General features: G+C 64.6%; 1 protein-coding gene and 1 long non-coding RNA gene across 2 annotated transcripts; one reads left to right on the forward strand and one right to left on the reverse strand.

Moving 5' to 3' along the window:
• Positions 1-237: 237 nt before the first annotated feature.
• LOC125918322 (period circadian protein homolog 1-like) lies at positions 238-11,734 on the reverse strand. The gene is given in 25 exon segments (XM_049624339.1): positions 238-1,061; positions 1,495-1,645; positions 1,983-2,172; positions 2,441-2,636; positions 3,080-3,178; positions 3,180-3,688; positions 4,580-4,822; positions 5,427-5,603; positions 5,821-5,948; positions 6,042-6,213; positions 6,317-6,422; positions 6,597-6,728; positions 6,823-6,931; positions 7,015-7,168; positions 7,356-7,462; positions 7,541-7,619; positions 8,007-8,149; positions 8,287-8,338; positions 8,452-8,653; positions 8,747-8,868; positions 8,983-9,137; positions 9,233-9,331; positions 9,496-9,731; positions 9,733-9,916; positions 11,441-11,734. Coding segments are annotated over 25 exon segments (4,113 nt in total). The 5' UTR covers positions 11,533-11,734; the 3' UTR covers positions 238-785.
• A 65-nt stretch (positions 11,735-11,799) lies between these two features.
• LOC125918323 (uncharacterized) lies at positions 11,800-12,538 on the forward strand. Its single transcript, XR_007456422.1, has 2 exons — positions 11,800-11,888; positions 12,276-12,538. It is a non-coding gene; the product is annotated as an uncharacterized LOC125918323 (long non-coding RNA).
• Positions 12,539-12,764: the final 226 nt, after the last annotated feature.

Consider the following 12,764-nt stretch of genomic DNA (forward strand, 5'->3'; position numbering starts at 1 on the left):
CTGGAACTCGCTCAAACCCTAGGCTCAAGTTGCCCCTCATCTCCCGCCCAGGACAAACCCAGCTGGAAAGGGTGTGGAGGAAGGCAGGAGGTCCCTCACCCTCGCCACCACCTCCCTGGAAGCGGGGCCACACCCCTCCACCAAGAGCTCCCTTCACCCAGTCCCCAAACTTCATTGCACAAAGTCTGTTTTTTTTCTTTTTGTATTAAAAAATAATAACAGACACAATATCAAAAACACAAATGCCATCGGTAGAGGGTACAGCTGAGAACACCTGGGTCCCACCTGAGGGGCAGCACCAGGGACTCCATGGTCCACCAACGTCCCCCCCCCCTGGAGCAGCTAGGGGTTTGGACCGCTGGGTCCTGCTTGGGCCTTGGGCCCTCCTCCTCCCTTCTAGGAAGGAGGTGGGAGAGAGAGCCGTCTCCCCCAATAAATAAGTGTAGCCCCAACCCTCAGGGACCTGGACTTGGGCTCAGCCAGGGCTTGGAGAGACCACTTCAGCAGCTCGTCAGCAGCCTTGTCCAGGGGAAGGAAGGTCTCCTCACCAGCGGTGGGAGAGGAGGCTTCGCCGGGCTGGGCTGGCTGAAGAGTCCCACCCTCTGTACCCTAAGAAGCCAGAAGCTGCCCCTGGATCCTGGGCTGCTGATGGGGGTCCGGCCCCCTAAGCGGGAGAAGCTGGGGCAGTTTCCTATCGGTTGGTCCAGCCACGGCTGGTTCTGAGAGGTGGAAGAAGGGAGAAGGAAGCTTCTCATGCACTCCCAGAGGTGGCCTCAAAATGTGGTCTAGCTGGTGCCATTTTTCGTGGCAGGTAAGGCTGGACTGGATGGGCTCCCACCTTGTTCCTCCTCCTCCATGGCCAGGTCTTGGGAGCTTGAGACCCTGGCCCCAGCTTGAGCGCCGGCCTCCTCTCCGCCCTCACCCTCGCCACCGCCACCACCACCACCACCCTCGCCTCCGCCCTCCTCCATGGGCTCCAGTCCCAGTCCGTCCAGTTCCGAGAAGAGCGGGTCATCAGGGTGGCCGGGGTCTCGGGTGCTACTGCCGCAATCCACACAGGCCTCGGAGGGAGAGGGGAGAAGTCAGACGAGGTGCTCCCTGCTAAGCTGCCACCCCAGCCCAGGAGGACTCCCCCAAAACGTGCTCCCAAAGAAGTACCAGTCCACACAGACAAGCGTGGGCCAGTGAGACTGAAAATGTACCGTTCTCTGTTGTCTGGACCCCACTATAAGACAGTCACAACATCCGTTAGCATAGAATTGGCCCGAAAAGGTCTGTAAAGACTCATGTAATGAGATACTATCTGACCCAGCAGAAAACTTAGTGGAATTAACATCCTTCAGGATTAAACACCCAAGGACAGACAATGGGGGGCGCTGGGGGGCGGGGGGGATCAGCCCCTTGGGGGGGGGGGGGGATCAGCCCCTCAGCCTCTAACCTTTCAACCCAAGCTCAATCCCCCTCCTTCTCCCTCCCTGCCCTAACATCTCTCACCATCACATCGAGGGCCCGAGGCAGCTGACCCTTCCGGACCCAGGAGTGCACAGCACCCAGTTCCCTGCGCTGGTCCTCTGAGAAGCGAGGCTGTTGCTTCTGCATGGCCCGGAGCCGCTCCCGGTCCTGCTTCAGCACGGAGGCCATGTCCCTGCCCGGGGAAGGGGTGCAGAAGGCAGAGGCTGGAAGCCAGGGCCAGAGCCTGCGAGGTGGCCCTTCTTCCTCTATGGCAGGTGCCCGCCCACGGCCTCACGCTCCTCTCAACCCCGGCGCTAGGAGTTCAGGGCTTCCAAGAGCAGAGAAGCTGTCCTCAGCATGGCAAGAACGAGTGCGGGGTGGAGTTCCCGGGGGCCAGGGACAGGGCAGGAAGTCCCAGGACAGAGCCAGCCCCGGAAAAGAAAATCCCAAGCTCCGTGGGAAGGGGAGCGTAGGCGAGCCTCCCCACACCTCTGAAGGGGGAGGCAGAGGCGGCCCCTGAAACTCCTCACCTGGAGGGCACCTGGTAGGTCATCATGACGTGCTGGTCGGCGTTGGCCATGAGCAGCCAGATGGGATCCTGGAGCACGTACTTAATGACCTGGTCCCCGGGCTCAGCCCTGGCCGGGGCGGCCCCGGCTTCGGCCTCAGAAGAGTCAACGCTGCCAAAGTACTTGCTCGTGCGGCTGCTCTGACTGCTGCCTGCGAAGCGGAGGAGGGGCCACCGCCGCCGTCAGGCCTCCCAGGCCCGCCCTCCAGGCCACACCTGTAACCCACTGGCCTGAGGAAGCAGGGCCTGGCCTCCCAACTCCCCCAGTCGCCGGCCTCCCCGGGGTCAGAGGGGATGTGGGGGGGGGGGGGGGCGGGGCGCGCCCGGGGGAGGCGGGGGGGGGGGGGGCGCCCCCCCCGTGGGCGGCCCCCCCGGGGCCCCACCCGCGGGGGGGGGGGGGGGGGGGGGGGGGGCACGCACGTGTGATGCTGGCTGAGGTGCTGCCTCCCTCGTGGGAGCCGGACCCGGACCCAGACCCAGACCCGGACCCGGAGCCCAAGCCGGAGCCCGAGGAGGCGGAGCCCGTGCCAGATCGAGAATCTTCTTGCAGCAGCAACTCCAGCAGGTCACTGGAGCCCGACAGCGCGTCCTGATTGGAGGACTCCGTTACCTCCACCTGGGCGGGGGTGAGGGGGAGCAGGGTGGGATTAAGGGGCCAACACCCAGGCTTCCCTTCAAGCGCTTCCACTGGATGGGGGACACACCCAACCCCAGTGGCCTCTGCCGCCCCTCTGTGACAGTGGGGCCGGGAAGAAAGAGAAGAGAGCTGGCCCAGAGGAGGGGCGTGACGCTGGACCCTTTCCAGGAGGCACGTGCGCTCTCAGAAGTTACTGGGACGTTCTCGCCACCTGTCAGACGGGATCGTCCCTACTCCACAGACCAGGCGGCCGATTTCGCCCTCATTCAGAAATTCAGCTGGGGTCTCCCACCCCACGACACCATCTCCTGGAGACCGAAGCCCGGCAGGCAGAGGGGGCGAAGCGTGAGGTGGAAAAGGAGTGAAGGGAAGGGGGCTGGAGGGGAGTGCTGGCAAAAGGACGCAGGGGGGTCAGTGCTCACCAGTCCGGCCTCTGGCTCAGCAGCCTCCTCACTGGGAGGCGGGGGCCCAGCACTGCTCCCAGTGCCCCCTGCAACAGCACCCCCTTCAACACGGGGGGGGCTCCTCAAGCTGCAGCAGATTTAGCTGGAGTGGGGAGCTGCATCTCGAGTTGAACAGGGGAGAGTCGGGCCGGTGGGGAGGGCTGGGGGGCGGGGGGGGCAGGGACGGAGACGGGGAGTGGGAGGCCGGGGTTGGAGGCCCTTCAGCGGGAGTCTGGGGTACCCCATAGGGATAGCCGGACGGGGTCGGGAACAGGTAGTTAGGGAGCACCAAGGCTACCATTGGGGTCACTAGGGGGGCGGGGAAAGCTGCAGGGGGCCCGGAAGCAGGGGCGGAGGGAGGAGGGTGGGGGCCTCCCCGTGGGAACACCGGGAGAGGGTAGGGCTGGACCATGGCTGGGAAGGGAGCAGTGGCCGGCGGGGGCGGCCAGGGGGCAGAGGGTGGCACGGGGGACGGGTGGGAGGTGAAGCAAGGGGCTTCAGCCCGGGGGGTCTGGTGGTGGCGTGAGCGCTTGGCTTTGGATCGGCAGTGGTGTCGGCGACCGGGGGGTGCGGGGCCGTGGTGGCAGCCTGTGGGGAGAGACCAGGGTTAGCGAGGGCCTCAGCCCGGGGGTCGGCATCCCTGCCACCCACACCGCCCTGCCACTCTGACCAGGGAGAGGGCAGAAGGCCCCGAAGAGAACCTGGCTTCCGGCCACGCAGCACAGAGGGGACGCCAGGGAGGAGAGGGAACCTTCAGGGAAGAATCACAGGAGGCAGGACGAGGGGGATTTATTGCAAAAGGAGCCAGGAAAGGAAAGGTTACAAGTGGGGTGGAGCAGAGGGTACACAGAAGACAGAGGCGCGCTGGCAGATGGGAGGAAGCAGGATGCGTCCGTGGACGAACGGGCAGGCAGCTCCGGTCCATCCCCCAAACTCCCACAGTAATGCCAGCCTGGGCGCTCCTCCGGCCGGTAGAGGCCACGCTCGGCCTAGCTTGAGGTGGAGTGATGAGATGGCCGGGAAAGCCCGGTCCCGAGTCCCGCGTCCGCCTGCAGGGAGCCTCTCTCAGGCACCTGGAGGGCTGACATCCTGCCCTTGAAGCCCCGACCCCACAGCAGCCGTCCCGGCCCGCCTGGCCTGTGTCTGGCCTGCGGTGTATAGGGGCTTCTTAAGCAGGGACAACTGGGTCACAAGTGGGCACGCTTCAGCCGCTGCCCCCAAGATGGGCTTGAAAGAGCTTACCTGGAGCAGAGCACTCCGCCTGCCTGCCTCAGTGCCAGCCCCCCAGGCTGCCCTCCTCTGGCTGCAGCTCGGAACCCCCGCCTAGTAGGGAGACGCTAGCGAGGGGCCTGTCCCTAAGCAGGGCCCGGGGGCCCTGGAGCAGGAATGTCTCCCTCGAGAACCCCCTGCCCCCGACCCCCGACAGTCTGGTCCTAGACTGGGCAGAGGACGAGGCTCAGCGCTGTCCTGGGTGGCTACCTCGCTCGCCAGGGGCCAAGGGGGCCGGGGAGGAGCCGTCAAGTCCACGCAGTCGGCCGAGATCTCGGAAGCGGCTGAGGAAGGCCTGCTCCTCCTTCTGTGTGTGCAGGGACAGCACGGCCTTGGTCAGGCCCACCGGGCGGTAGGCATCTGGGGCTGGGTCAGGGGCTACTGTGGGGCTGGGGGCTGGGCTGGGGGCTGGGCCTGGAGCCAGGCCAGGCAGGTCCTCCATCATGATGATGTCTGAGGAAGGCGAGATGGAGAAAGGTCACTGGAGTCACCTCAGGGGTTAGTACATCCATACCACACCCTCCCCATCCAACAACCCAGCCAACCCCTGGCCTCTGCCCCACAGCCAAGCCTGTGCCCCACGTGCACCCCTTGGCCTCCGCCCTGCCGAGGACTGGTTCTGGGCCCTCTTCTCCATGCAAAGCGGTCCCAGGGTGAGAGAGAACACTTAGTCCCCTCCGGTGACAGTCCCCTAGGATAACAAACACCTCCAAGACTCTCCTTGGAAAGGAAGCTCGCTCCTTGCCCTCCCCCCACACGTCCTCCAGGACAGCACCCGGCGACCCTTTAGGGGTTCCCAACAGTCCCTATCCTCGGACCCTCCGTGGACAGCACCACGGGGTCGGGCCCCCCACCCTAGACCTTGTGTGCGAACCGACAGCGAGAACACGTTAAAACAAAGCAGCGAAGGCCGGCGGGGGTGAACAGCAGGCAGCAGCCCCGAGCCAAGACGGAGACCTCCTCCTCTCCGTTAGGGGCCAGGCAGGGAAGGGAAAGGTGGGCGGGAGGGAGATCTGGCTGGGGGGCCGAGTGCAACCCCCTCACTCCGCGCCCATACCCGACTCCGGGGGCTTCTTGTCTCCCACGTGGACGATGGTGGAGCTGAAGCTACACTGACTGGTGACGGACACCACGCTCTCTGCCTTATTGGCCAGCGCGAGCGGGCTCAGGGCGCCTCCCACCACCGGCTCCTTCTGTGGGGCGGCCCCCTCCCCGGACAGCACCGCCGATGCGTCTGTGCGGGGAGATGGCACCAGTCACCCCCGGGAGGTCGGAGGGGAAATCCCAGAGAAGACGTGGAAGGACAGACGGGACAGAGAACTCCGCAAACCTGAAGGCGGGGAGGGGGACGGGGTGGAGCGAGGTGGGGGCCCCAAAGGCAGAAATGCAGAGACACGGGGCCAGGGGGCCAGGACGGGGCAGCGGGGACAGGGCGTGCCCGGGGTCCTTACCTTTCTTGGCCCCCAGAGGGAGCGGACCTGTCCTCTGCTTGTCATCGTCGGAGGCTGACGAGGTGGTGCAGGAGGAGGAGGCACATTTACGCTTGGTGGTGCTGGGAATGTTGCAGCTTTCCAGGTACCTGCGGGGCAGGGGCGCCAGAGGGCATGAAGGCAGGGCTTGAGGTGGGCCGAGGCCAGGGCCCAGGTGGGAGAAGATTCCGGGGTAGCCTGACCTGAGGATGCTGTCCAAGCAGTTGATCTGCTGGTAGGAACAACCATTGGCTTCTTTTCTCTCCACCTCCTCAGGGGTCAAGGTGAGTGGAGCCTGGACTGGAGCAGGGACCATCTCCAGCTCCGGGTCTGGGGACTGGCAGGAAAGGGTCTTGGCCTTGAAGGTGCCTGTGGCTGCGCCAAGGAGAGAAAAAAGGAGAGACGAGCTCCTCTGGGTTGGGGTGAAGGTCAGGGGGCCCCGGGGTCTCACTGCTCAGCCACACCCTCACCAGCTCACCAGGGAGGCGGGGCCGGGGCGGAGGCCAAGCGCGGGACTCGATGAAAAGCTGCTGCCCCTGATGTTTCACCAGGTGCACGTCCTTACAGATCTGCTGGAAGGTCACCTGCAGGACAGGGCAGGGCAGTGTCACTGGTCCAGGGCACAACGCAACAACGAGGGGTACTAGAGGGGAGGCACAGGGACCACGGTGAACGCAGGACAGGAAGGAAAGGCACAGGAACCGGGCCCGGACAGGGGAACGTGACACTAGAGGGCGAAGCAGGGGAGGGACACTCACCGGGGCAGGAGGCCCGGGCCCCTCAGCGTCACCCCCGTTGCTATCACTGGAGGAGCCAGGGCTGAGGAGAGGGCCCGGGGAAGCAGCGGGGCCGACCCCACAGAGCCCGGTGGGACTGGGGCTGTGTACCGGCTGAGGCAGAGAGAGAACCTGGTCAGATGTCTCGGCCCTGCTCCCCGCGCCCCTACCCCTGCCTCATCTCCGAGCCCCGCCCCTCGACAGTCACCTGTAACAGCAGCCTGTGGATCTGTTCGGACAGCTCCTGGATATCAGAGTCCAGAGACAAAGCTGGGCTGGGGGCCGGAGGAGTGAACACGTCCTCGTTCAGGGGTGCCCTGCAGGGTGGAGAAGGCTAAGTCGGGCCCTGCCCCCTCCTGCGTGGTCCCAGCCCACGGGGCCAGCTCTGGGGCCCACTTACGTGCGCACTTTGTGGCGTCCCAACACAAAGGCCACCTTGCGGCTCCAGGGGTGCACGAAGCCAGCCCAGCTGGTGTCCATGGTGACGTACTCCCCATTCCTGGCGCAGAAGCGGATGGGGGAGTGATCGAAGGGCTGGCCAGCCAACTGCAGGACTGAAGGAGTGAGAAGTGAGGGGAGGGGAGGGGAGGGGAGGGTGGGCAGGAGGCAGAGCCGGGCAAAGCAGAGGGCCGCCCACTGGAGATCCAGGACACCGAGGCCCCAAGGGACAACCACAAGCACAGCCACTGAGAGGCCCCGCAGACAGCGGAGGAAGGAGAGCAGCATAGAGAACCAACTCACTCTTCTTGTGGATGGCCAACATGAGGGGCCGGTCCTCGGGGTGCAGGAACAGGAGGACTGGGGCCCCCAGGAGGTCCTGGGGAAGGTAGCCCAGCAGGGGGGCGGCCCTGCGAGGGGAGGAGGCATCAGAGAGTAGCCATGGCCTCAGCCCTCCCCACCCCCTTCCCTCCAGGTCCTGAGCAAACCTTTCGTCCACATCCTGGAAGAGGCAGCTGGGCGTGTGCCGAGTAGTGAAGATCCTCTTGTCAGGAGGGATCCGGGGAGCTGGGGCACAGAGAGTGAGGCCACTGAGTTTTTCTCCAGAATGGTCCAACTTCTCAGCCCCAAGCCTCAAGCTGGCTGGCAGGCCTCCCCACAGCTGTGGGGGCCCTCTAGCCTGCACAGACGGTCTGGACCATTCTTTCACCCCACGCCAAGAGTGAAACGGGAGAACCAAAGCATTCAACCTTCCCTGCTCCTAGCTCAGGATGCTTATTCCACTCTCCCCCCACTAAAAACAGACTAGAACCTTCATCCTTATGGTTCCTTCTCTGTCCCAAGATTTTGAGGGGCTGGGACCTGCCTCTCAGACTCACGTCCCGCCTCCCCACCGCTGTAGGGAAGTCACCCTTCTTCCTACGCCCCACCAGGCCAGGCCCATTGCCCACACACCTTCGTAACCCGAGTGGATGCGCTCTGCAATGAGCAGGCAGCATGGCTGCGCGGGGGCCCCATCTGAGACCCGGATCTTGGTCACATACGGCGTTAGGCGGAATGGCTGGTACCGAGGCCCTGAATCCCGGTCAGGACCCCCTCTAGCAAAGGAGACAGAGAGGCACTAGTGACTCTTAGTGGAGGACCACCCACCCTTCACCTCAAGGTCATGGACTATGCAGCAAAACAGCGGGGGTGTGGATGGTGGGAGGGGGTCTGCCCCCACATCCCTACCTACCTGATACGGCAGAAGACAGACTTCTCCTGGGTGAAGTCCTTGAGGCCTGAACCTGGAACAGACCAGGAGGGTGCTAAGGACAGCCCCCCACTTCCTCCCTGGCCCCTCAGAACAGGGACTCCCCGGGACTGCTGGTCCCTGGCCCCGAGCACTTGGGGACCTCACCTGCTGAGGCCCCGGCGCCCCAGGTGGGCAGGCGAGATGGGGCAGTGGAACCGTAGAAGACGCCCACATCCTGGGGGGCCAGGAGCTCAGAGAAGCGGGCGCCCCGGAACACGTCCCGCTTGCAGCGCAGCAGGGTACCCGCCTGCTCCGAGATGTAGACGATGCGGCCTGTCAGGAAGGAGACCGCCACGGAGAAGGTATCCTGGGCAGGAAAGAGAGGGCGCAAGTAGACTCAGGAGCCTCGAGACGGAGGCCGGGTGGCGCGGCAGGACGGAGAGGCCGGGCCGCAGCTGACCTGGTTGCGCAGCGTATACTCAGACGTGATGTGCTCCAGCTCCTCCAGGGTATAGGTGGACATGTCCATGGCACAAGGTTCACCCTCCTCCAGGCTCCACTGCTGGTAGTATTCTTGGTTGGCTGTAGGGCGAAGGTGGTGAGGTATCTACTGAGGAGACTGCCGCCCCCCCCCCCCCCCCCCCCACCACGGTGGCCCAGCGCCCAGCCACGGCCCTCCCAGGAAGCACCACTCACCCTGCACCTGCTTGACACAGGCCAGAGCATACTGAAGCGTGGCCAGGGTCCCAGAGCGGCCCTTGCCCCGACGCTCTGGCGGCAGCCGAAGCTTGAGCTCCCGCAGAGCCGTCATGAGTTCCTTCTGGGTCCTGGCCCGGGCGGACTGTTCACTGCTGCAGGGCCCACAGGGAGGTAAGGGGTATAGCTCTTAGGCCCAGATCGTGGCTCAGGCCCCCAGCCTTCTTCTTTGGCCCTCACCCCCACGAACCTGCAGCCACTGGTAGACGGGTTGTCCTGCTCAGAGCTGGCGCTCAGGAGGCTGTAGGCAATGGAGCTGCTGGGTGGGGAGGGACTCTGAGAGTTTGTGCTGGGGAGAAGCAGCAGGCCCACAATGAGAAGGCACCCAGGAGCAGGGCGCCCCGCCCTGGCTCAGCCAGCTGGCAGGACCACCCCCAGACCCTAGGCACTTGCCCGCCCTGGCTCAGCCAGCTGGCAGGACCACCCCCAGACCCTAGGCACTTGCCCACACACCTCTTGCTGCTCTCAGTGGTCTCCAGCAGGGCGGAGTCCTTGCCGTTGCCAGAGGAGGAGCTGTGTGAGCTCCGCTGGGATGCGCCCCTGGACTCGGGCCCGTTGGACTCATTGCCGCTGGAGCCATTGCTGTTGGCATCTGTGTCATCAGCCAGGCTGGGGCCAGGGCAAGACCGGTGCTGTGGCGGCCCAGGGGATGGGGCCCCTCCAGGGCAAAAGGACTCCCCCCCCGCCGGAGTCCCCTCCCCCATCGGCCCCTTCCAGGGGGCCATTCATGTCTGCGCCATGGGGAGAGCAAGGGGGAAACAGAGCAGGCAGAGAGGCCACCACGAGTGCACGAGGGGGCCGGGCGGCCTGGCTGGGGGAGTGAGGTGGGAGACGCAAGCCTCTGAGACCTGAGAAGTTCGATCCCAGGCAGTACCTGGACGGGGAGACCAAGAAGGACGAGCTGTTAACTTTACAATCCTGCCGGCTTCATCCAGACCCTGCTCTGTCGGCCCCCAGGCCCCTAGGCCCCAGGCTTGGGAGCCCGGGTAAGTTCTGTTTCCTATTCCCATAGGCGGTCTGCAGATGGGAAGGGGCCTCTCTCCAGCCTTCCCCCACTTCCCCCGCCAGCGTGGCCTGGGAAAGTAAGAGCCTGAGTATTCGACGAGAACTATGACCGTGAACCAAAGCCTGGACACTTCCCATCCTCAAATTCCCTTCAGGCCCCCACTCCGCGCCGGACTCCCAAGGCCTCAGAGCAGGGGGTATGCCTGTCGTCTCCTATATTTAGGCCTCCAGGCTAATTTTATCCGGGGGCGGTGCCACCCCCGCTGCACATGCGCACAGACATGCGCGGACCCACCACGCGATTCCGCCGCCGCCGCGGTCGCCAGGGAAACCGACGTCAGCAGCTGAGCTCAGCGGTTGCTGGAGGGACCACGGGAGGGCGGGAGGGGCGACCCCTCCCCCATTTCCCGGCGGAGCCAGGGATCGACCCACTCCCACGCTGGCGGGCGCGGCCCGGGGTCGCCCACCTCTAGTACACCCCCAGGCCCTGCAGGGCTCGGTGGCCGTAAGAAGAAGGGCTGCCCATGGGGTTTCCAGAGGCTGGCCTTGCTCCCCAGGGCAAAACACAACCGCCACCGCCCTCCGCGCAAAAGCTCCCCAGCCTGGCCTTCGCCTGGATCTCGGTCATTGTGGTCAAGACGACCCAGCCTGTCCTCCTCCGGCCCCCGCACCCTCTCCCGACCCGCAGGGCTGAAGCCGGCACCTGCCATTGTCAGGGACTCAGGAATCCTCTCTCTTCGGTCCTCTACTTTTCTAGATTACCACCCCCCCCCACACACACGCACACACTCCGCCCCCATCCGAAGCAGACACACTCAGCCCTGAGCAAGGGACGCACAAACGCCAGCGGGTAGTTCTTCCCCTACTCCTCGTCCAACCACACCCCCAACCCCCGAGCATTTTCTGAGCGCCAGGAGAAAAGGAAGGCTGTGGCCAACAGCAGGAACTAGCGCCGGGAACGGGATGTTCCAGCCCGAACCAGGCTTACATCACGGCCGGCGCGGGGCCAGGGCCTGGAGGGGGGAGCGCGGGCAGCGCGGAAAGCCTGAAGGGGTCCCGGTGCCGGGGCAAAACCGAAGACCCCCGAGTGACAAGAGAGGCGGCGGCGGCAGGCCTGCCGAGGGTCGGACGTGGGGCCGGGGTAGCTGGGAGGAGAGGTCAAGGCTGGAGGTAGGGTAAGAGGATCAGGAGTGCGGACAGCCGGCACAGGGTTGCGAGGAACACCCATGTTACACCCGAAGGCAGAGAGAGAGGGGGTGGACAGCGGCAAGGAGGGCGGACTGCGGGTGAGCCGTCCGAGCGCCCGGGCCGAAAGCGGCGCATCAGGCTGGAAGTGGCGGCGGTCCGACTTGGGGCGGGAGACCGGTCCCCGGGTGGCCCTGGAGATGCCTACCTGGCCGCGCGAGCGCCCTCCGGCCGCCTGCCCGCCGCCGTTGCAGCCCTCAGCCGAGTGGAAGCTTCGCGGGGCCAGGAGGCGGGTTGCATAATGCCAGGCACTGCCCCTCATTGGCCTCCTGCCGGCTGAGCCGCAGGCCCCGCCCCCGATTGGTAGGGGATCTCGTCCCGGCGCCTGATTGGTTACTGGCCCCTACTGAGGTCAGGGCTGTGTCACACACACGGGCGCACGTGGACCTGGGTGCTGGCGCTGGGCTGAAGGGCCCCAGACACCACCACCCAGCCAATGGGCGCAGGACGCCTTGCACAGTGAATAATGGAAGGGTGGGGAGGGGCCGTAAGCTCCCCTCCTCAGGGAAAATGCCTGGGCCGCGGTAGGTGCTTAAAGATGTCTGCTTCCTGAACTGTCCAACCCAGCACAGCAGGACACCTTGGCCTTGCCAGAGGTGGGAAAAAGGAATGCGTACTCGGGGACCGGGGGGGGGGGGGGGGGGGGCAAGCTGGATGAGATGGCTGGTCCCCGGGAGGAGCAGGGCACACAGAAACTCGGCTTGGCTTTTCCTGGGTTCCTCTCCCCAGCCTTGTCATCACAATACAGCCATTTTACCCAGCCCCTTCCTCTGACACTTCAAATCCTGTGGACAGCTGGGAGGATGGCAATTGAGGGTCCCCTGTGATAGGGGGTGGAGTGCAGGGCAGGATGCAAACAACAGAAGGGGCAGCCAGAGCCAGTAAGGGCTGTAAAGGGAAACAATGGCAGGTGCTTCTGTGCCCAATCAGAGAAAAGGTCTCCGGGCAGCCTACGTGGTGACTAGTGCTTCTCCTCTCCTCAGGATGCAGCCACCTACAGTTAGGGCTGCCCCAAAAGCGGGGGCCAGGAAGCCAGGACTATAGGGAACAAAGCCGGTGGCTAAGAGATCAAGGGGGACCCTGGAGAGACACAGGTGAAGTGGCAAGGGCTTCAGATCCCCACCACTAGGACAAGAGAAAGCCAAAGACCTCGTCTGCCACCGCTCTGTACTCCCCAGAATCCCAGGACTGGACCTGACACATGGTAGATGATCAATAAACATGGTGATTTTGCTGTTGTTAACAAGGATAGATGGGGGAGGGGAAGGGGCCCCAGCAATGGAAAAGGGGCTGGAAATTATGTTTTTTCAAGGAGGGGGCAGAGCAGAACACTGGAAGTGCCAGGCTGGGCTGGGGGAAACTGTAGTGACAGACCCCTCCATCCAAGACGGTGGGTAGATCCTCTCGGGGCTCCCTGTTAACGTGGGCAGCAAGTGAAGAGACCCCCAAGCTGATGCTGACACAATCAGCTG

This window comes from Panthera uncia, unplaced genomic scaffold (genome assembly GCF_023721935.1).
Source record: "Panthera uncia isolate 11264 unplaced genomic scaffold, Puncia_PCG_1.0 HiC_scaffold_679, whole genome shotgun sequence".
Classification (NCBI taxonomy): domain Eukaryota; kingdom Metazoa; phylum Chordata; class Mammalia; order Carnivora; family Felidae; genus Panthera; species Panthera uncia.